The following is a 24,137-nucleotide window of genomic DNA, read 5'->3' as shown; positions in this document are numbered from 1 at the left end:
CTGCGTGTCGGGAGTTAAGTTCACTCATCTCTACTGGCCGTTGTTCTGTATCTCACTAAGCTTCAACGGAGGATTCTAGATTCCTCAACCCAGTGACTTCTCATCTACCTAAGTTATTGTAAATAAATCCTTTGAACTGTTTCTCTGCTATTGGGTCCGTTTGTCTCACTATCGCTCGTTACTGTTGGCTGTTTAGAATCATAACTAGCGATGCCGTTTCACAAATTAATTAATCTTTTAAGTCAGTTTTTTTTCAATGAATTGGTCAAATGCATTTGCAATTCAGTTTGCGATTCAGAAACATTCAGACTGCTCCCGCACCTACAAAACCTGCAAATATATCCTATCGTTTGAGTGATGAAGAAGTTCTATATTAAAGGGTTAGTTCACCCAAAAATGTAAATCCTCTCATGATTTACTTACTTTTAAGCCATCCCAGATGTGTATGACTTTTCTTCTCCAGCAGAACCGATGTGAAGATTTATATAAGCAGATTTCAGCTCAGTGTGTCCATACAGTGCAAGTAAACGGGTGCCATCAGGCTGCTGGCTGTTTGACAGTCCAAAAGTCATATTTAGGCAGCATAAAAGTCATCCACACAAATCCAGTCTATAAATTGATGTCTTCTGAAGCAAATCGATAGGTTTGTGTAGAAAATAAATTGATAATTATAACTTTATTAACTTTTAAAAATTGCTTCCTGCCAGCAGTCGATGCATCACGTTACCATCACGTGACATAAACGCAATGGCGAGTTCATGCGAGAAGTCGGATGCGCGCACTTTGTACACAACAGAGGAACGAATGTCACACAAGAGTTAGTTCATTTCAAACAGCATCCCAGCTCTGGATGGAAGCTACGATTTAAAGTTAAAAATGTTTTAATTATCACTTTGTTTCTTACACAAACCTATCGATTAGCTTCAGAAGACATTAATTGATCAACTGGAGTCATGTGGATTACTTTTATGCTGCCTATACCTTTTGGACTGCCAAATAGCCAGTAGCCTGATGGCACCCGTTTACTTACATTATAAGGACCTACAGAGCTTAAAATTTTTTCTAAAAGTCTTAATTTGTGTAAACATCAGGGATGGCATTAGGGTAAGTGAAAAATGAGAGAATTTCCATTTTTGGTGAACTATTCCTTTAATGCTTTGAGAGTTTGTTTACATATAAATGCTTTATATTAAGGTATATTTGCATACGTTACTTATGTGGAATAAGTGTTATTAAGCATTTATAAAATGTGAGGTAAAATGTCTCACTATTTGACAGGTATTGCATAAGTCATCATTTTTTATGCATGTTGTTATAACCTCTTATTAATGATTTATAATGCTTTTGTAAATGAATTGTTAGTCATTTATGACCACCTTTATAAACTCTTAACAAAGGGAACAATAATGCAAAGCGGTACTGAAAAGTTTGCATTCATGTACTTGCATCTTTCGAGTCACTTTGTGACTTAACAGTGTAGAATATAAGTGGCTTCTTGTAATTCTAGTGAATTAAAATCACAGAAAAATGTGGGAATCAAGGTCTCATCTGCAGAACATCCTGTATGATGTATGGGTGAAAATGTCAAATTTGGATGATCAATATATTTTTCTACTGCAGTCTGTGTACATACAACAAAATGCAACAATATTGAATTTCTCTTCAGTTTATTGAAAAATATAAAAAATTTAATATATTACACTACAAAAGACATTTACACAACAAAACACACTGGAAAAGGTAAAGACGAACAATTATCACATAAAAACAGTAATATTTTTCTGTTCTTTCTTTTATCCCCTGTTTATTGGACCAAATATGATACTAATCATATGAAGTAGCTTGCAAGATTTAAACAACATATTTATCACGCAGATAAAATCCATTTGAAATATGCTGCCCATCAATACCATGCAAATCAAATGTTTGTAAATTAGATGTTACACACCATTTTAATATACGATCATTTTGTCACTAGTAGATTTTGACTTGTTGTTGGCCGGTGGGGTGGAGGGGGTTAATTTATCAAATGCCTATGATCTAATAAAAAGTTTAGAGGGATAAATGTTGTTACCTTGTGCTTGCTATTAAAAATCCCCGAAAATCAGTGTGGTATAGAAATATTTTGACACTGTGCTGACCAAAAAGGTTCCTTATTTTACCTATATTTGACATTAATAAATTAGATTACATTTTGTGCAACCACAATTATAGATTTTAATCATAAGATAAACAGTTATTGTGCTCTGTTTTGTTTTTATGATTAAAATTAAAAGTTATGCAGATACAATTTACATTTAGAGCAATTATCCTGATAACATGCTTTTAAAACATGATGGAACTATTCATGTGTTATGTACTGTAATTTGGGCAGATTTGACCAATGATTATCAAGAAATATCACTTTAAAATAACTAAAGAACAGCTACAAATCTGAAAACATCTAAACTTTTTGAAATATATAGCGTGGTATGTGGGTTGATTGGATTAAAATGATTTTAATTCTACACTATAATATGTAATGAATATGAAACATTTCTTGAGCAACAAATTCATGGAACCTTCCCACATTAAATAATTTTACCATAATTTAAGTAAATTTGGGTTAAAATGTGTATCAATCCAAACTAAAATTACACTAAGATGTAAAACATTTATCAGCATATCTTTCAATGCCCCATTCAACAGAAAACAGATCATCTTTATCAATGCTGTGTTTTGAATTAAACCGTGATATCACAGTAAGCTGCTCATTACACAAGCACAGCTGCGACCACTGTTATATAAGGAGACAACCTTCCACTCATTTTAAAAGTGAATTTCAGTACAAAATACTGAATGTTTGCCAAACGAAGGACAACTGTTTTGCTTACAAGACTTCCATTTACAAGTACTGTATATCATAGAAACATTCATCGCAACAAATATCAAATACTCATTATTCCAGTGTTAAAAAAAAATAAAAAAAATCAGAGCAAATATTTGTTGTAAAGAAAGTGCAAATCAATAATGCTTCAAAATGTGCCGCTAACTTTTTGATTTTTGACCAAAAGTTCTGATCAAAGACACTGTGATGAGTAAATTATTAGATTTTTTTAATGTAATCAGATAATCACAGGCACTTCATCACTTTCTTTCGATTATTATTCAGCACAATGTTGCTATTTGGTATGAACTACACAGTAAAATTTAAATCATAAATAATTGAAATAATTGATAAATGAAATTACTTATGCTGTATAAAAAGTAATTATAAGAGGTTTTGGGGAAATTTGCTTTTTTTTTTTTTTTTTTTTGTGACATACCCAAGCACTTTTTAAATACAATCTTGTGGCCCTTCAAAAAAGTATTAACAGGATAATAATGTGCTGTAATAAACACTTATGGACTTAAAATATGGGTATAACTTACAGTAATACCTGGAATCGGGTTCTGAAATATTAAGTAATTTTGTATTGTAACATTCAATGTTTCCTTTTATTAACAGACGATAAAAGGATATTATGGGTTTTCTGCAGCCTAAAATCTATAGTATGTACCACTGTGTAGTATGTAGTCGCTTACCAATACTTTAAACTTGTCCCTCAGTGTGTATAAATGATCAGGAAACAGGAAATTATCAGGACATGTAATTTGCGATACCCGCCTGCTAGCCTTTGATTGTAAGAGCATTCATGCTCTTACAATAAAAGGCCAGCAGGCGAGTATCACAAATTAAATGTCTGCAAGAGACTGGTGTGATAGATCCTCTAACTAACCCTGTCTTTTGGAAAATGTGTATTATGTGGTTCATTAAAGGTATGGCAGCAGTTCTGAGATGAAATGTCCACTGTGTTGCGCTAAAAGTGAGTTAAATGTTCTCCCAAACAGTTGGGGTTTAAGTTTAATCGAGTTTCAAAATCACCAAAACCTACCTCCCTACCCTAAACCTAACCGATTGTGTCCTAAAAGCAAATGTGAGATTAAAAATGCAATTGCTGAAGAAACCACATAATTTTTTTGGTGCTTTTATGACACTTTTGGCTCACGTGTCGACTCGTGAGCTCTTCAGGACTTATACCCTGGTCCTTTGCATTGCACGTGCAACGCTCTATCAGTTAAGCTACCACGCAATTGATCGCACTCGATTAAGCTTGTAAATGTAGTTTGTTATGTAATATAATTGTTGAATCACCTGTTTCACAATAAAATTATCACCTTACAAGTCATGTGTTGTAGTAAATGTGTTTTGGAATAGGGCGGAAAGTAAATATTTATAAAACGATAATCTGCGGTTTTACTCGTGATTTATGATTGTTGTTTTAGTGCCTCTAGTAGCACTGCCATAATATGTACAACAATGCATGCAAAAATAATTTAGCAAAAATGTAGGTATATAACATGATTCTATGAGACCAGGTTGGAAGTTCTTCCACCTAGAAAAGTAATCCCACCTCAACATGGCAATTAGGACAAATTTAAAGCTCATGTAGCAAGCATTTTTTACTCTGTGCCATAACTACACAATTATGTGCTAGGTTTAGGATAGGTGGGTGGGATTTATTGATATAAAATGCGACAGAGCATTATCCTTAACAAAAAGAAAAAGAAAACTCATCTGTTGAGTAGAAATCGCTTTTAACGCAACATAGTGTACATTTCACCTCAGAACTGCTGCGTAATGAACCCGTAATGTGATTTTGCAAAAATGTAAATAATGTCACATCATTTTCAAGCTGCCTTGGTAGCTACACACAGGGACGAGTCAAAACAATTATCTTGGTAATCGAATGCATGCCGAACATGTGGTACAAAGAGATTGAGCTTAAAACAAAACAAACCAAAAACAAAAAACAAAAAAACAAAAAACAACTGAATATTCCTGTTTTTGCAAATAGTCTGACAGACTGAGCAAATATTCACATTGCCCATGACAAATGGCAAATAACTGAGCAAGGCGAAATTATGGGTATAAATATGTATCAGAAATTTAGTATGTAGTTCACACATCAATGAGAAAAAAAAAGAAAAAAAAAAGAAAAGATTTTTCTATCTGATGAAGCATTAAGAGGCAATATAAACATTTATTTACTGGATTGAATATACACAGTATATTAGCCCACCCACACACTAAATGATCAACCCCACATGAACATGGATGGATGCGTTTAAGCTCCACTTTATCTACGCAACTGTACACTATTTATAGGCAAAACATCAACACATCAGTGAATTTAAAAACAATGTGTGAAGCATGTTGCATTTTCAAATACAAATACATTTCCCTGGCTGTTCACGACACATATATTGTGCAAAAGGAAAATTATCCAGTCCATTCCTTTGTCCGTTTATTGAAATAAGGAAGCAACAAATAAAAAACAAACAAAAAAACAAAAAAACTCATGGTGTTCCAAACCCAAAAGACTTCAGTGGAACACAAAATGAGACATTTTTAATGATGCTCTTTACCGTGCAATTACAATTAATAAGGAAACATAAAAGTAATCCATATGACTCTTGCACTATATTCCAAGTCTTCTGAAGCCATGCAATAGCTATGTGAGAAACAGACTGACATTTCTCTTTTCGCAAGCGCATGAGTCATATGGACTACTTGATTGATATGGTGATTTTGTGCACTTTTTGAAGTTTAAAATCTTCAGTCCCTTTTTGATTGTGATTACATGGAAAAGAGTAATCACAATGAAGAGTAATCACTTCTTATTTTGTGTTCCACAGAAAAATGCGAGTAATATGGGATTGGAACAACTTGGGGTAAGTTCATTTTTGGATAAACTAATGCTTTAACGTCAAGCTTGAAATCTACTATTGCTTTGTTTAACACCGCCATATGCTCTTTCAGTCCATGATATGAATTTAGTCGTACTGCATGAACTTTGCCCCAGGTGAACTTGGTGCAAGAAAACATCCGAGGGCTGACACTGATCGCAGTCTCTTATGGAATTCCTCAGTTAATAATATTGTTGAATGAGGTCATGGAAAAATGCTTTACATTCAGCCCAGAAAGGCACCTGATCCAAGGGACTATTCCTACCTGGAGATGTGCCACACTTTTCCAAACGTCAGCTCAACATTTCAGTCAAGTTCTTCCTGAAAACTTCCCATCAATCTCTTAGTCTGGAAGCTTTGCGTGAACGCAACAGTAAACGGTTTGTCCATCAATCTGATGGTTTTGTTCCTTAGCTTTAAAGTCAAATTCCTTCGTTAAATTGTTCCATTTCAATAAACAGTTGTCCATGGTAGAAAGTGCTATGCTACTTCAGATCTTAGATGGGTAAAGTGCTGTTCATCATTTGGACGCGCATCTCCTGAATGCTGTTGAGAATCTTTTTCTGATGGCCAGCCAGACTGACTCCAACTCTCCTAAGATCTCTGCAAAACAGCGACAAATCTGTGAATATTTTATAGATGTAAAATAAACTTATGATAGGTTGTATTAAGGAGTATTAAGCATGCTCCACATCCACGATTCACTGTCATAGCATGGAAAGAAGCAATGAAAGTAAATGGTGACTGAAGCTAACAACGAACGAATTCCTACAACAACAACAAAAAAAAGTTTATACAAATTTAAAACAACATACAGAATTTTATTTTGAGTGAACTATCCCTTTAAACATGTGGTGCATCTCAGCTCACTCCCTAGCTTTCTATGTCAGCATACTATTAACACGAATATGGGTATTGGCAAGAGTGTTGATCAATTGAACATTGGGATGCTTATAATGCAATCAAGTGCAAAACGATTTTGAGGTTGCAGATTAAAACACAGCTGCTGTTAATCAACAACATCGCTGTAGTACATTCCCATTGTACATATTTAAATATACAGTGATATAAAAGTTAAATTGAATGAATTAAGATATAAAATACAGAGTCATGTGACGCCATGCGAGGATCCGACGTGTGAATGGCGAGCTCTGCGCATTTTGCTAGTTTTAACACTTTTAATGACATAAACCAGTGAGATTCGATACACTGTTCCATAACTGTTCTAGGAGGACAATATGTCAAAGAATTCAAAATCCTCAGGCTCTGGAGACATTAAAAGACAATAATGTGCTCAAGCTGATGCCCCGAGCAGGCCGTGAGCCTGGGAGTTAATTTAGTCTGAGTGGTGCGGGGAATGCGGCAAGAGATGCTGAACATGTCGGCAATGCTGACGAAGGTCGTTGCTGACTTGGAGGATCTTGCTGTGATATGTTGATCGATCACTGCCATGGACACGAAGTTCACTGATGTGGTTACAAGAGTGGGGGACGTCGAGAAATGGATCGATTACCTGGAGTCATCAGAGAGGGAATTATCTGCTAATCCGCTAGCGACAAAGGTGGATTTGGAGCGTGTCTGGGAGAATTGGATGACATGGAGAACTGTAGCCGGTGGAAAAATATCAGAATCGTTAGAATTCCTGAGAGGGACAGGATATGGTGAAATTCGTGGATGGGCTCTTTCCAAATCTGCTCAACATAGCAGGCCATAAGCTGGAAATCGAGTGAGCTAACAGGGCTCCTGCTCGGTGATCTGCGGAGGGAGACAGGCCCCAATCAATTCTGGCCAAATTTCTGAGATAATCCGATAAAGATCTTGTGTTACGTGAGGCGAGGAGTAAAGGAAGGTTCTTGGAAGAACCACAGCATTTTCTTGTTCCCAGACTTTGTGAATTCGACAAGAGAGAAACATGATCAATTCAAGGAATGCAAGAAATGTTTACATCAACGGAAGATCGCTTTTGCACTGATATTCCTGGACAAATTGAGAATAGATGCTAAGGATGGCCATGAAACATTCACATGCCCACAGCAAATGATGTCCTTCATAAAGTCAGTGGAGTGAGTAAGTCATCTGGTGGTACACACGTTGCAGCTGAGTGGACCGGCTCACTGAACATTCGCTTGACTGTTTGAAGAATCTGCACGCTCTTTTTGTGCTGGTTCCGCTTAACAGCTGGAGTTTATTTTGTAGAGTAACACACCTTCAGGACAGTTTTATGGATGAATTTTCACACTCTTTGTCCTTATTCCGCCTATTGGCTGGAGTTTGTTTTGTGGAGTATTTCTTGCAAAGTCATTGGAGTAAGTAATTTGCTTGCACTCATGTTGCAGCCGAGTGGACCTGCTCACTGAACATTCACTTGACTCTTTGGGAAATCTGCATGTTTTTATTAGTTTTTTGTGCTGGTTCTGCCTAGTGGCTGGAGTTTATTTTGTAGAGTGTCACACCTTCAGGACAGTTTTATGGCTGAATCTACATGCTCTTTGTGTTTATTCTGCCTATTGGCTGGAGTTTGTTTTATAGATTATATTTTGCTGTGTAATTCTGTTTCACTAAATTTGTATAGAAACTCCGGACTTGAGCAATCTGATGGCAAAGCTGTTGTGGGGGTCCTCGTAGGAGCGCATGGACTGTTTGAGTTTGAAGGGATGGACACCAGTTGGCACTGTCGTGTGGGGGGATAATGCGCACGTTTTTCTTTTTCTGTTTGTTTTGTTCCGGGGGATGTTCAGGTTTTGATGGTTGCACTAATGTTGGAATGTGGTCTTATAATCTTGTTTTTGACACATGATCTGTTTTTTCTTATATGTCAAAATATCAAATGTTAATATGAGTGGACTGTCTCTCTCCACATGGAACGTGAATGGTTTGGGGCACCCTATAAAAAGAAGGAAGTTTATTTCTCTTATTAAGCATAAGAAATGTGACAATGTTTCTTCAAGAAACAAACCTTTCTCCACAGGAAGCTGAAAAATCTGGAAAGATATGGGGTGGGAATTTTTTTATTTATTTTTTATAGTGCTGGCTCAAGTAAGAGCAGGTGAGTCATAACGCTGATAAGTAAACATCTACAATTCAAATGTATCAAAAAGATAAATTAGGAAAAGTCATTATTGTTTTCAGGGACAAAGTCTTATTTTGGCTAATATTTATGCACCTAACATTGAAGATCAGGGCTTTTTTATAGATCTTGAAGGGATGTTGCAAGCCACTGGCACCCCTCATGATATAATATTGAGAGGAGAGTTTAACCTTTTGATAGACTCAGTCCTTGATCATAGTGAAGCAAAAGTGTCCAAGCCCCCTAGATCAACACTGATGCTTCACAGGATGTGTAAAAATCTTGGTCTTACAGATATTTGGAGACTTTTGAACCCATCTGGGAGGGATTATAATTTTTTATTAATCAGTCCATAAGATTTACTCTAGAATAGATTTGTTATCTTTTATAGCTAATTCCCTCATTTCATTTGTTGTTGATTGCTCAATTGGAAACATTTTAGTCTCAGATCATGCCCTGGTTTGTTTAAAGGTTTTGCCACAGATGGAGAAAAGAAAATCATATAGTTGGCACTTTAATGTATCCCTATTGCAAAATCCTGAATTCCAACAAATGTTAAAGGCTGAAATCAGTGTCTATATGGCTTGGGAGGCACTTAAGGTGGTTCTTAGGGGTCGGATCATACAGTATGCCGCATTCACCAAAAAATCCAAAGCACAAGAACTTGTGGAACTGGAAGAGAATATTAAAAGTGCCGAGGCCAAATGTCATCTAATGACCTCAGGGAGTTGACCCGATTGAAATACAGATATAATACTATTTTGTCACGGAAGGTGAAGCTTTGTCTATTCAGGGCAAGACAGTCATACTTTGAGTCATGGGACATGGCAGAGAAACTTCTGGCTAGATATATAAAACAGAGATAGTCTTTTTCTACCATTCCCTCAGTGAAATCTGCTGGTCGTGAAATATTTACCTCGGCCATTGATGTTAATAATGCTTTTAAAGAATTCTATCTTAATCTCTTATAGTTCCACGTCTTCGTCTACTGATGAGGGTATTAGAAACTTTGTGAAACCATTAGGACTTCCTTAACTGACGACTGAGCAAAAAAATTCTCTTGATTCTGAGGTAACCTTGGAGGAGGTTGGCAAGGTAATTAAGGCCTTGTCCACAGGCAAGGCGCCGGGGCCAGATGGCTTTGCCGCTGATTTTTTTCGATCTTATGCTACAGAACTGGCTCCACTTTTGCTAGGAGTTTATACAGAATCATTAAAGAATGGTAAGCTTCCACCAACCATGACGCAAGCCCAGATCAGTCTGATTCTTAAAAAGGACAAAGATCCAAGTGAGTGTAATAGTTACCGTCCAATTTCCCTGATCCAGCTAGACGTTAAAATATTGTCAAAAATTTGGGCTAACCGTTTAAGTTATGACATCTCTTATACATATAGATCAGGTGGGTATTATTCGGGGCCGTAAATCTTCTGATAACATTAGGCGTTTCATTAATGTCATGTGGGCAGTGGTGAACGATCAGACTTCGGTCGCTGCCATCTCAAAGGCATTTGATATGGTAGAATGGGATTATCTTTTTAAGATTTTGGAAATGTACGGGTTCGGGAATACTTTTATTGGGTGGATTAAACTACTTTATAGACACCTGGTAGCAGCGGTTTAAATGAATGGATTAATTTCAGATTATTTTATTCTGGATATGGGCACCTGGCAGGGTTGCCCTCTTTCCCCCATATTGTTCTGTCTTGCCCTGGAACCATTAGCAGCCACGATAAGAAAGGATGATGATTTTCCAGGGGTGGTGGCGGGAGGTGTGGTGCATAAGCTTTTGCTTTATGCAGATGATATTTTATTATTTGTCTCTGACCCTACTAGATCTATGCCTTGCCTCCACAGAATTATTAATTCCTTTTCTAAATTCTCAGGATACAGAGTGAATTGGTCTAAATCCGAAGTTTTGGCTCTGACAGCGTTTTGCCCTGTAACAGCTTTTCAACCAGGCGCCTTCTAGTGGCCCAAGCAGGGCATTAAGTATTTGGGCATTTTATTTCCAGCAAATTTGAGTGAATTTTGACCCTTTAGTAAAAAGGTTTTTGAGTGATGTGGACAGGTGGGCTTCACTACATTTATCTATGACTGGGAAGGTTAATGTTATAAAAATGAATTCTATTCCAAAATTCAACTACCTACTACAGTCTCTCCCCATTGAAATTCCCCTCTTTTATTTTAAACAATTTGATATTATAGCTAAATCCTTTATTTGGAATGGTAAATGCCCTCGGTTGCATTCCAGTAAGTTACATAGGCCAACTAACAAATGTGGGTTATGTCTCCCCATGATTTTGTTTTACTATTATGCTTTTGGTCTCAGACATTTAGCACATTGGTCACTTCCACCTGAGAGAGGCCCTCCCTGGCACTTTATTGAACAGGAGGTCCTTGCCCCTATCTTGCCATTGCAAAGTCTTTCTACCAAGCTGCGCGGAGAAGTAAAGACACATCCCGTTATCTCGCACATGCATTTAGTGTGGACAAAAGTTTCCCGCATGTTCAATTCGGACATTTACCTGAACGTTGCCACAAATATTTGGTTGAACCCTAAATTGTGCATTAATAACTCCCCTATTTGCTGGACAGAATGGATTGAGAAGGGTGTTGCTACGCTGGGTGACCTGTATGAAAATGGAGCGTTGAGATCCTTTGAAAATATAATACAGCGGTTTGGGATTCCCAGATCTCAATTCTTTAGGTACTTACAGTTGCGCCATCTACTTGAGGTCTTGAGCACTCAGATTTTATTTTGCCCCAGACTTTGTATTTTGGGTGATGGGGCGGGTATTAATATAATGAACAAACATATAAAAAACTGGGTCCTTACCATCGTGATGATTGGCAGGCAGGTAATTCTTTAATTAACAATTTTGTTATTGATTCATGCAGCAAATAACACAGACATAATAGAAAATACAACCTCAAACCACATGAAATCAAAACTTTTTTTTTTTCCTCCCCGAACAATATTCCCTCCACCCCACCTAACACAAACAAGCACTCTAGTGATCGGAAGTCAACTGACAAAGACACACAAATAGACAATAAAACAGGAAATATTAAGACATAGAAATAAAAAAAATAAAAAAAATAAAAAAACTCTAATCCCTCTCCACTTCCACTCCCCAAGAACCCTCCAAAAAGGCCAGATAACCGCCCCACTTCCTAATGAAAATATTCATGTTATCCAGCCTTCTGTACACCATCTCCTCAAACGCCGCAACCCTACCCAGCTCAACGCACCACTCACGAAATGAGGGCGCATCTGGACAGGCAGGTAATTCTTAGGGGATGGAAGTCGGCTGGTGCACCCACATTTCATGAGTGGTGCACTGAGTTGGGCAGAGTGGCGGCTTTTGAAGAGATGCCACATAGACGGCTGGGCAGTTTGGGTGCTTATGGTAAGAAGTGGGGCACTTATTTGGCCCTCTTAGAAGGTTGCCAGGGAGGAGCATTGGAAAGGGACAATTTTGATTAAAATTAGTATGTGGAACCCTTTTTCTTTTATGTTGGTTAATGTTATATGTTTTTGTTATGTCATTGAGTATTTTCTTTTGACTGTCTGTTTATACACTGAATGCACAATTATTAGGCAAGTGAGTATTCTGATCTTATCATTATTTCCATGCTCCAAACCATATAAACTTGAATGCTTATTGGATTCAATCATTTTCAGGTGATATATATTTGTGTAATGAGGGAGAGAGTGGCGAAAGTGACTAACACCTTATATCAAGGTGTGTATAATTATTAGGCAGGTAAAATGGGCCAAAAAAGAGATTTAACTGGCACTGAAAAGTAAATAAATTGTAGAATGCCTTTGAGACGGACTTGAAATAGCTAAGCTATTGATGCGTGACCACCAGACAATCAATATTTTGTTGCGAATAGTCAACTAGGGCGCAAAAAATGCATGGAGAAGAAAAGGCGCAAATTAACTGCAAAAGACTTGAGAATAATTAAATGTGAAGCTAACAGGAACCCATTATCCTCCAGTGCCACCATATTCCAGAACTGCAGCCTACCTGGAGTGTCCAGAAGTACAAGGTGTCAAGTGCTCAGAGATATGGCCAAGGTCAAGAAGGCTGAAACACGACCACCACTGAATAAGATTCACAAGTTGAAGCATCAAGATTGGGCAAAGAAATACCTGAAGACAGATTTTTCAAAGGTTTCATGGACAGATGAAATGAGAGTGACTCTTGATGGACCAGATGGATGGGCCCGTGGCTGGATCACTAATGGACACAGGGCACCACTTCGAGTGAGGCACCAGCAAGGTGGAGGAGGGGTACTGGTATGGGCTGCTATCATTAAGGATGAGGTAGTTGGACCTTTTTGAGTTGAAGATGGACTGAAACTCAACTCCCAAACCTACTGCCAGTTTCTGGAAAGTACTTTCTTCAAGCAGTGGTACAGGAAGAAGTCCTCAGCATTCAAGAAGGCCATGATTTTTATGCAGGACAATGCTCCATCACATTAATCCAAGTACTCCACTGCTTGGCTAGCCAGCAAGGGCCTCAAAGATGCCCAAATAATGACATGGCTTCCTCACCTGACTTAAATCCTATTGAGAACTTGTGGGCCCTTATCAAATGTGAGAATGTGAGGGAAGACAATACACCTCTTTGAACAGCATTTGGGAGGCTGTGGTTGCTGCTTCAGCGAAAGTTGTTCGTGAACAGATCAAGAAACTGACAGTCTCCATGGATGGAAGGCTCATGGCAGTTATTGAAAAGAAGGGTGGCTATATAGGTCACTGAACATAAACTATATTGCCAAAAGTATTCGCTCACCCATCCAAATAATTGAATTCAGGTGTTCCAATCACTTCCATGGCCACAGGTGTATAAAATGAAGCACCTAGGCATGCAGACTGCTTCTATAAACATTTGTGAAAGAATGGGCCGCTCTCAGGAGCTCAGTGAATTCCAGCGTGGTACTGTGATAGGATGCCACCTGTGCAACAAGTCCAGTAGTGAAATTTCCTCCCTACTAAATATTCCACAGTCAACTGTCAGTGGTATTATAACAAAGTGGAAGCGATTGGGAATGACAGCAACTCAGCCATGAAGTAAAATGAGAGAGCGGGGTCGGCGGATGCTGAGGCGCATAGTGCACAGAGGTCGCCAACTTTCTGCAGAGTCAATCGCTACAGACCTCCAAAGTTCATGTGGCCTTCAGATTAGCTCAAGAACAGTGCGTAGAGAGCTTCATGGAACGGGTTTCCATGGCCGAGCAACTGCATCCAAGCCATACATCACCAAGTGCAATGCAAAGCGTCGGATGCAGTGGTGTAAAGCACGCCGCCACTGGACTCTAGAGCAGTGGAGACGCGTTCTCTGGAGTGACGAATCACGCTTCTCCATCTGGCAATCTGATGGACGAGTCTGGGTTTGGCGGTTGCCAGGAGAACGGTACTTGTCTGACTGCATTGTGCCAACTGTGAAGTTTGGTGGAGGGGGATTATGGTGTGGGGTTGTTTTTCAGGAGCTGGGCTTGGCCCCTTAGTTCCAGTGAAAGGAACTCTGAATGCTTCAGCATACCAAGAGATTTTGGACAATTCCATGCTCCCGACTTTGTGGGAACAGTTTGGGGATGGCCCCTTCCTGTTCCAACATGACTGCGCACCAGTCACAAAGCAAGGTCCATAAAGACATGGATGAGCGAGTTTGGTGTGGAAGAACTTGACTGGCCTGCACAGAGTCCTGACCTCAACCCGATAGAGCACCTTTGGGATGAATTAGAGCGAAGACTGCGAGCCAGGCCTTCTCGTCCAACATCAGTCTGACCTCACAAATGCGCTTCTGGAAGAATGGTCAAAAATTCCCATAAACACACTCCTAAACCTTGTGGAAAGCCTTCCCAGAAGAGTTGAAGCTGTTATAGCTGCAAAGGGTGGGCCGACGTCATATTAAACCCTATGGATTAAGAATGGGATGTCACTTAAATTCATATGCGTCTAAAGGCAGATGAGCGAATACTTTTGGCAATATAGTGTATTTGAAAGGCCAAAAATGTTATTTAATTGTCATTTTGTGTTACTTATTTGTTGCACTTACTCTAAAAATTGAGAATAAACAATTGAGTTGGGATAATTTCTTTTTTTAATTTAGTTGCCTAATAATTGTGCACACTAATAGTTGCCTAATAATTGTGCACACTTATATATTCCCCTGAGAAAGACAAAACTCACTTTTTCTTTGTTAAACATTAAGGTTTGAGGTTCAATAACATTTTGGATTGACTGGGAGCATTTTGTTTATTCAACAATAAAATTAATCCTGAGGAATACAGTTTGCCTAATAATTGTATGTCTGTTGTTATTCAAAGTTTGACCACTGGGATGCATGTTGGGTGACAGGTGGGGGGGGGGGCATAATTGATCAAAGTTGATTCCGTGTATTCTTGTGCTGTTTGTTTAAATATGAGTATGGAATCAATAAAAAATTGTTAATGACAAAAAAAAAAAAAAAAAAAAAAGATATAAAATACAAAGGAATCTTTTTTTTTTTTTTTCATCTTCTTCTAACAACTCTAAAATGTAATAGATTGTTTCCTTTTGTTGAAGAAGATGATTACAAACAGAATCTCTTTTAAAAAGAACTTAGGCTAGTTTTACTGTGCACTCTGGGATTTTTTTTTTTTTTTTAGGAAGAGAACATTTCAGTGCACTGCAACGAATTTGCGAATGGGACAGCCAGAAATGACTACCTGGTTAGTGCCCTGACTACTGAACTAGGGAGCTGTTTGAAATGCAACCAATGCATATCTCCAGAGACTATTTAGCAGAGACGGGTCATTTTTATTACAACGAATGGGAGAAATTGGAACACCCAATAGTCAATGGATGTAGAAAGGAAGTCCCACTTTTTAGATACAGACATAGCCTCTCAATCAACTCGAGAACATGCATGCGCATTAGCAAGACAAGCTGGGAAAATTTCATTTTCTTTTTTTTTGGCATAATCTGAGATAAAGAAGCACAAATTACAATACCAGTGTTGTCAAATTTTACTGCTGATTTGAAATATGTTCTTTGATCGTAATCTTGACCAACTGTTATGGAGATTTTGGTCTTTCCCCATTCAAGTAGATAGGAGCTGCACTTGTATGCCGCTTGTTTACACAGAAAAATAGCTGCCTGGGAGCATTCCAAAGATGGCCACCAAGTAAACAGACATGCTAAAAATACTTTGGTATCTCATAACTCAATTGGACCAAACTTCCATGGCTCATTACAACTGCTAAGAAAAATGGTGAATGTTGAAATGTAAATATTTTTTCAAGTCTACTTTTGGCACTATATTTGTTTCATGTTATACAAAAGGGAATAAAAGACTTGTTGCCGTTTATTTGCACTGCTGTATACATCATTGCAAATAAAGGGTTTAATCATGGTTTAAAGTTTCAATCACTGATTAAAGCGGGGGTTCAAAACGGGGGTGATACCGCCCCCCAGTGGGCGTTCAAAGGATGCCAGGGGGCGCTGAGTGCAAATTAGTAGAGAGGGGGTCATTAGGTTACAAATGGGGGGTGTTTCAGTCATGATAATCAAATCTATCGCCAAGTTCCTTTTTGCATTCAAATGTTTATCTAGACTCCATTATACGGGTTAGTATGCATTTGTACCATGGATCATCTGATTCTGAAGTCCAGCGACGCATCTGAAGTATCTGATTTAGCAGCGTCAAATAGACAGGCGAAGTCACAACCTCCGCTAATGCACATGTATGGCTCTGTAGGTGGACACGGCTCAATGAACAGAGCAGCGCGAGCACAAAGCAGGAGCGTTTTTACTCACAGACCAGTCTCGAGCTCTTAAACGCACACTTCTGATCATTGCAGCGCTGTGAGAACCAGTGAGAAGCACGGCGTGAAATGTGGAAACCATTTGAATTCGGCAAATAATTCTACATGACCACCGTTGAATTTACTATAGTAACACTAACTGTACTTTAGGCAGAAATAGATTAAAAATACATATTATCCTATCACTATTTCAGTTCTATTAAATTTGTCATAGGCTACATTAGGAGAGTGAGGGAATATAATTAATTTTTGTTACAACTTTTAAATGTTTATATTTTGTATTTATTGTTTTTACATGTGTTGAGTAGGCCTACTGTTTGTAATTACAAAAATGCCATATTTTGTTTTATAGAAATCATGTTACATCTATCCACAGCAGTGAAGAAGATCCATGCTTCCATGTGCTTACTATGGTCTTGTTACAAATACCACTGTTAAACTATTAAAATAAATAAATATATACATTTCCATAAGGGCAAATGCAAAATACACTATTTCTTTTAGATGAAATAGAAATGCAAAAATCCAAATAAATAAATAAATTAATAAACAAACAAATAAAAAAATAGGCTAAAATATTTTTGTTTGAGTGTAAGAAAATATAACTGATTTTGTTTGCCTTCAGAAATTCCAAGAGATGATTCATTTGAATCAATAACAACCTGATGAAAGGAGCTCCAACTCAGTCACACTGTTAGAATAATTGTCACATAAATTAGGTGTTGACTTTTTACTTTTTATAGATGTTATAGATAACCTTACTGTTGTTGATACCAGTAAATTTATATCTCCATCCAACTCAAAATCAATACTGTAATGTAGAATGAGCATTATGGACAAATGGACAAGATATGCAATATTATTGGTCTTTTCATTTATTTTTGAAATATAATAACAATATCACTTTTTTTATTAGTTTCTGTCTTCGCATTTTCATTTTATAGGCCCCAGATATAGCCCTCCATCTGCTTAAATGGGGCAAGGGACATTCATCAAAAAAAGGTTGAGAACTGTGGTTAAAGGAATAGTTCACCCCAAAATGAAAATGTTCTCTTCATTTATTACTCATGTCGTTTCAAACCTGTTTTTAGCCCAGATCCACATGAATAGGTTTTAATTTGAAAAATCATTGATTTTACTATGTTTACATCTCTCATCTACACTAGAACAATGTTTTCTCTACCGAAAATGAAGCGTTTCGAAAATGCTCTTCATTACTGCATAGTTTGGAAAATGATGACACTAGGAAACTGAAAAGGTAGTTTTCAAATGAAAAAGGATTAGTGTGGATGTGGCCTTACTCTCTTTCGTGAAACATAAAACTAAGATATTTTGCAGAATGTTTTTCAATATGACAAAATTGAAAGGGGACTAGGACTATCAAGCTCCAAAAATTATTAAAGAAATTACTAAATAAATAAAAAGTGTCCATTTTTTAGATAAATGCTCAGTTTTAAATCATCATAACCTACCTCCCTACCCTTAACCTAAGGCTAAACCTACCCGAAAGTGTCAGAAAAAGCAAATGTGACATGAAAAACGCAATTGCTGAAGGATCCACATAATTTTGTGTTGATTTCAACACATTTTCAACTCAGGACTATTCAGTTTACAATTTAGAACTCTTCATGCATCGCAAGTGCAATGCTCTAACAGTTTAGCTACTGTGCAATTTGATCGGCCTTGAATACGCTTGTAGATGTAGTTATGTAATGACATTTTTTTTAAAGTGTCGCCTTACAAGTCATGCACTATAGTTAAAGTGTTAGAGTGTTAGTTAGAGTGTAATGGGAGCCAGGTGGTACGTGATAGCTGTGCAGTATGTGTAAACCTCTCCCCTGGCCTAAACATGCACACTAGCGACTGACGCTAGAAGCTATTGCCTTTAGCCTCCTCGTTAGTGCGCCCACTTCCCAAGCCGGCTGAAGCTGGTTCGAATCCCGCTCGGAGCAGGTCGAGCAGGACCGGTAACAGTGGTGCCGTGACCCAGATGGGAGTGAGGCTTAGGGAGGTGAGTGTAACAGGAGCCAGCTGGTACGTGATAGCTGTGCATTGTGTGTAAACCTCACTCCCCTGGCCTCAAGAGGCACACTAGTGGCTGTAGCCTTTAGCCTCCTCGTTAGTGCGCCCGTCTCCCATGCCGGCTGATGCCGGTTAGAATACCGCTCGGAGTGGGTCAAGCATGATCAGTTACATATGGAAAAGAGCGACATATGCAAAATATCTTCATTTGTAACCCACAGAAGAAAATAATACTGTTTTGAAAGAACATGAGGTTAAGTAAACAATGACAGAACTTTTATTTTTGGAAGAACTATTCCTAAGTGGTGTATACTAAATAAAACCTAGATCAACAAATCCTTGATTACCTCCAAACTTTGCTTAATTCTGTCTGAAAAAAAAAAATAAAATGAAAAAATAATAATAATAATAATTTCGTTCGACCTCTTAAGTATCATCTAAACTGTAACAATCAACAGCTAGAAATGGCATGAAAATTCCCTGGGATTGAAATAAAATGTTCTAGTTGGGGTAATGCTCTCAATAAAGTCAAATTTCCCAGTACATGAACAGCTCAATGACCTCCATAGATTATGACTTACTCCAAGGTCATCTGAGTGACTATTTCCAGAGATGTGAATCCACTTTCCATGAAAAGCTTGGTGTATCGACCCATTTTTATGGCCTCTAACCATTCCTCCACCGATCTGAAAACACAGCCCTCAGGACTGCCGTGCTCCACTAATAAATTGGACACCCTGTGGGAGAGACACATACAGTGGTGAACAAATGGATGCATAAACCTGACATTAAAGTTCTGGTTGATGGCTGGATTTTAAACACAATAACAGATCTGAGCTGGTTCAAGTAGAATAATGTACCATCTAATGGGCTTTTAGAATAAATTTAAATAAATAATTAAAATAATAAAAAGGTACAGTATATTACCAAATTATGATGTGTTTTTTAACATCCTCACCAAAGTATTTGTGTAATTTAGAAATTCAACTTTTCATTCAAATTGCAATGCTGATCACATGATTTGAAGCAAAATATGTTGTATTAAGCTAGGAAAAAGCCCCCCCCCCAAAAAAAACAAACAAAACAAAACAAAACAAACAATAGAACAAATAAATCACTGGTGGTCCCAGATTTTTGGGCTGCACTGTATATTTGATATATGACACAATATCATACTATTTTACAAAGATTTCAGTAAAGCTTAGTTTGTAATTCTGCTTTCAAGGGCATGTAAAATTAAAGATAATTACCACTATAAATGTTAATATACAGTAATCAGTGATAATTTGGCCACAGTTGCACATAAACTCAGCAAAAACTCCTCTCACTTTCAACTGCTTTTATTTTCAGCAAACTTAACATGTGTAAATATTTGTATGAACATAAAAAGATTCAACAACTAAGACACACACTGAACAAGTTGTGACTAACAGAAATTGAATAATGTTTCCCCGAACAAAGGGGGGGTCAAAATTACACAAAAGTAACAGTCAGAATCTGGTGTGGTCACCAGTTGCATTAAGTACTGCAGTGCATCTCCTCCTCGTGGACTGCACCAGATTTGTTAGTTCTTGCTGTGAGATGTTACCCCACTCTTCCACCAAGGCACTTGCAAGTTCCCAGACATTTCTGGGGGGAATGGCCCTAGCCCTCACCCTCCGATCCAACAGGTCCCAGAAGTGCTCAATGGGATTGAGATCCAGGCTCTTTGCTGGCCATGGCAGAACACTGACATTCCTGTCTTGCAGGAAATCATGCACAGAATGAGCATTATGGCTGGTGGCATTGTCATGCTGGAGGGTCATGTCAGGATGAGCCTGCAGGACGGGTACCAAATGAGGGAGGAGGATGTCTTCCCTGTAGCATTGCCTGCAATGACAACAAGCTCAGTCTGTTGATTCTGTGACACACTGCCCCCAGACCATGATCGACCCTCCACCTCCAAATCGATCCCGCTCCAGAGTACCGGCCTCAGTGTAACTCTCATTCCTTCGACGATAAACGCAAGTCCGACCATCACCCCTGGTGAGACAAAGCCACGACTTGTCAGTGAAGAGCACTTTTTGCCAGTCCTGTCTGGTCCAGCGAATGTGGGATTGTGCCTATAGGTGACATTGTTGACGGTGATGTCTGGTAAGGACCTGCCTTACAACAGGCCTACAAGCCCTCAGTCCAGCCTCTCTCAGCCTATTGCGGACAGTCTGAGCACTGATGGAGGGATTGTGCATTCCTGGTGTAACTCGGGCAGTTGTTGTTGCCATCCTGTACCTGTCCCGCAGGTGTGATATTCGGATGTACCGATCCTGTGCAGGTGTTGTTACACATGGTCTGCCACTGCGAGGACAATCAGCTGTCCTTCCTGTCTCCCTGTAGCACTGTCTTAGGCGTCTCACAGTACGGACATTGCAATTTATTGCCCTGGCCACATCTGCAGTCCTCATGCCTCCATGCAGCATGCCTAAGGCCTGTTCATGCAGATGAGCAGGGACCCTGGGCATCTTTCTTTTGGTGTTTTTCAGAATCAGTAGAAAGGTCTCTTTAGTGTCCTAAGTTTTTATAACTGTGACCTTAATTGCCTACCGTCTGTAAGCTGTTAGTGTCTTAATGACTGTTCCACAGGTGCATGTTCATTAATTGTTTATGGTTCATTGAACAAACATGGAAAACATTGTTTAAACCCTTTTCAATAAAGATCTGTAAAGTTATTTGGATTTTTACAAAATTATCTTTAAAATAGAGTGTCCTGAAAAAGGGACGTTTCTTTTTTTGCTGAGTTTATTATCATGATGCAAGGCCAATAAAGAAAATTACAATTCAACTACACAGCTACCGAAACGTCCCCAGACTGCAAATCAATTTCATATTAAACCTGAACATAACTGCATAACACAATTAAAGATAATGGATGATTCCAACATGTAAGAATCCAGAACACTTCACATGCAGCAAATGTATTTGTTACCATATAATCAGTGTAATTGGAAGTCATTTGCACACTGTCACTTCTGTTTAATTCAACATTAAATCATGAAATGTGAGAGCTGATTTGTTTCAAGTGTCATTAAACCTTGATTTCCTGTGACAACCGTGTACAGGGTGGTTAACCCTCTGTTATTAGCATTTCACAGACGTGACATAATTTCCGAACTCACAGTCTTAATCATATGCCATAAATAACAACATAATTAGCATATACTCTAATGGGAACAATAAAAGAACAGATAAAAGAGAGAAGACTGAAATGAAAGAAGAACAGATAGATACAGAGAGAGAGCGAAATGCATTGGATAAAACAATATTAAGCAAAATTGTTTAATAACTTTCATTATCGGTTACTGTAAAGAAATGTCTGTATTTTTTATGCTAAAAGAATGTAAAAATGCTACAGTGAAAATAAATAAATAAATTGGTTAATAGGTAGTAACCTTTACATATACGGTAATTTTTAAAAATATATTTAATAAGACAATACTTTCAATTGTTTTTTAGATGTAAAAAGTATGATTTCACCATATAATTCACGATAAAAATATAATGTATATTATATTTAACAAGAGAATACATTTACTTTTACATTAAAATTATGGTTGAAAACAATTAATCAGGCATTCCGAGATGTCCCCTTCATCACCCATCACATTTAAATATATTTTATGGGAATAGTTATAATAGAATGAAGAGATGATCCGCACTCCGATAGTAAACTGCTAATGTTTTTATTACATAACTTTTTGGGGGAAATGGACACAGACGTTTCAGCGCACAGGCCTTCCTCAATGTGTAAAACATTAATCATTGTGGCAGCGGGGGCGTGGTCAAGCATCTCTCCGGAGAGAGAGAAAGCGGTAAGGGCGCTTACACCTGAGCTAAATTATGTCTAACACCTGTCTCTAATTTCAGTGAGCACGGGGAGAGCGACATAAATAGAGCGACACAGCACTTAGTCGGAAAGGGAGACTGGACACGACAGAGCCGAGCCAGAGCAAGGATTTTTAGTAGTGAAAGTTTATTTGTGAAAGCAGTGGGTGATAGTGTTTAGCTTAGTGCTTAAAGGAAAACTGTAAAGTGGTGTGGCGAAGAGGGAAAAATAAAGCCTCACCTTAAGAAGGAAAACTGCTTCTCGCCTCATCTTTTACAATAATATTCACCCTCTTTTTATATACAAACCACGTCTCTGTAGATTCATTACATGACTTTACGTATTCAATCATGATTTGTCACAAGAATCAATTAAACAATCACCAGGTGCTAACAATATAAGATGCACAATTAACTCTCAACACAATTTACTGACCCAGATAAAAATACAATATTGACAGCAGTTCCCTATCTGTCACTCACTCGAAGATGTGTCGATGTAGTGACACTAGGGGTCACTCTTGGGAGCCCCAAACACCTCTGCTTTTTTGAAAAAAGGCCAATGAGAATTGGTGAGTGGAATTTGCATGCCACTCCCCCAGACATAAGGGTATAATTTTAGGACTCAAGATGGCGCCGAGTATGGTTGCTGCGTTGCGAGCTCTGACACAACATGGTAGTGTTTTGTTTGTTTTGTTCACAATCCTTATGTTTTTTGTCTTGGATGTTGTCTGCCTTATTGTCTACGACAGACAAACACTTTTGGACATTGGTTCTGCAATTACACACCATAAACCGGACTTCAAATTCCTCAATGCCGACCCGCTGTTTACAAACACGCAAGCGGAGCCCTTTGTCTGGGCAGTCCGGACATGGAAACACAAAAGGAAAAGGGGAAACAGAGCCAGCGTTCTCATCAGAGTAAGACGCCGTGCAAATCGACTCCCGCTACCCAGTATTCTACTGGCAAATGTTCAGTCTCTGGATAACAAGCTCTGCGAGCTGAAAGCGCGGATCTCTTTCCAACGAGAGACGAGGGACTGCTGCATTATCTGCCATACGGAAACTTGGATGTCTGCGGAGATTCCAGACTCAGCCATCGAACCCACGGGGTTCTCCGTGCACCGAGCGGACAGAGCGAAAGACCACTCAGGTAAAAGCAGAGGTGGTGGTGTATGTTTTATGATCAACAAATCCTGGTGTGATCAGAGGAACGTTCATTCTATCAAGTCTTTCTGCTCTCCTGATCTGGAATTTCTCATGCTTCTGTGTCGACCATTCTGGCTACCGAGGGAATTCACAGCAGTCATTATCACAGCTGTGTACATCCCCCCACAAGCCAACACAGACCGGGCAATCAAGGAACTGTATGGGAGTATAAGTGAGCAGGAAACCGCACACCCTGAGGCCATGTTCATTGTGACCGGGGACTTTAATAAAGCCAGTTTCAAATCAGTCGCACCAAAATACCACCAGCACATTAGTTTCAACACACGAGGGGACCGGGTTTTGGACCAATGCTACTCTCCCTTCCGGGATGGCTACAAATCCCTCCCCCGCCCACCATTTGGCAAATCGGACCACTCTTCCATTCTGCTTC

At 38.5% G+C, this 24,137-nt stretch overlaps 1 protein-coding gene across 3 annotated transcripts in view; it reads right to left on the bottom strand.

The window, feature by feature from the left end:
* Nucleotides 1–1,650: 1,650 nt before the first annotated feature.
* Nucleotides 1,651–24,137, bottom strand: part of LOC127432332 (ephrin type-A receptor 5-like) — a 182,355-nt gene continuing 159,868 nt past the window's right edge. For 2 of the 3 annotated variants that reach the window (XM_051683252.1, XM_051683253.1), the window contains exons 16-17: nucleotides 19,261–19,416; nucleotides 1,651–6,372 (exon numbers count right to left, since the gene is read on the bottom strand). In XM_051683252.1, coding sequence (XP_051539212.1) covers nucleotides 6,267–6,372; nucleotides 19,261–19,416 — 262 coding nt within the window. In that variant the 3' untranslated portion in view covers nucleotides 1,651–6,266. Of the gene's footprint in view, nucleotides 6,373–19,256; nucleotides 19,417–24,137 lie in introns of those variants that run through there. The other variant, XM_051683254.1, reaches the window with a different exon arrangement.

The sequence above is a fragment of the Myxocyprinus asiaticus genome, chromosome 42 (assembly GCF_019703515.2).
Source record: "Myxocyprinus asiaticus isolate MX2 ecotype Aquarium Trade chromosome 42, UBuf_Myxa_2, whole genome shotgun sequence".
Classification (NCBI taxonomy): domain Eukaryota; kingdom Metazoa; phylum Chordata; class Actinopteri; order Cypriniformes; family Catostomidae; genus Myxocyprinus; species Myxocyprinus asiaticus.
The sequence above is the reverse complement of the archived record's forward strand: the minus strand, read 5'-3'. Positions and strand labels throughout refer to the sequence as shown.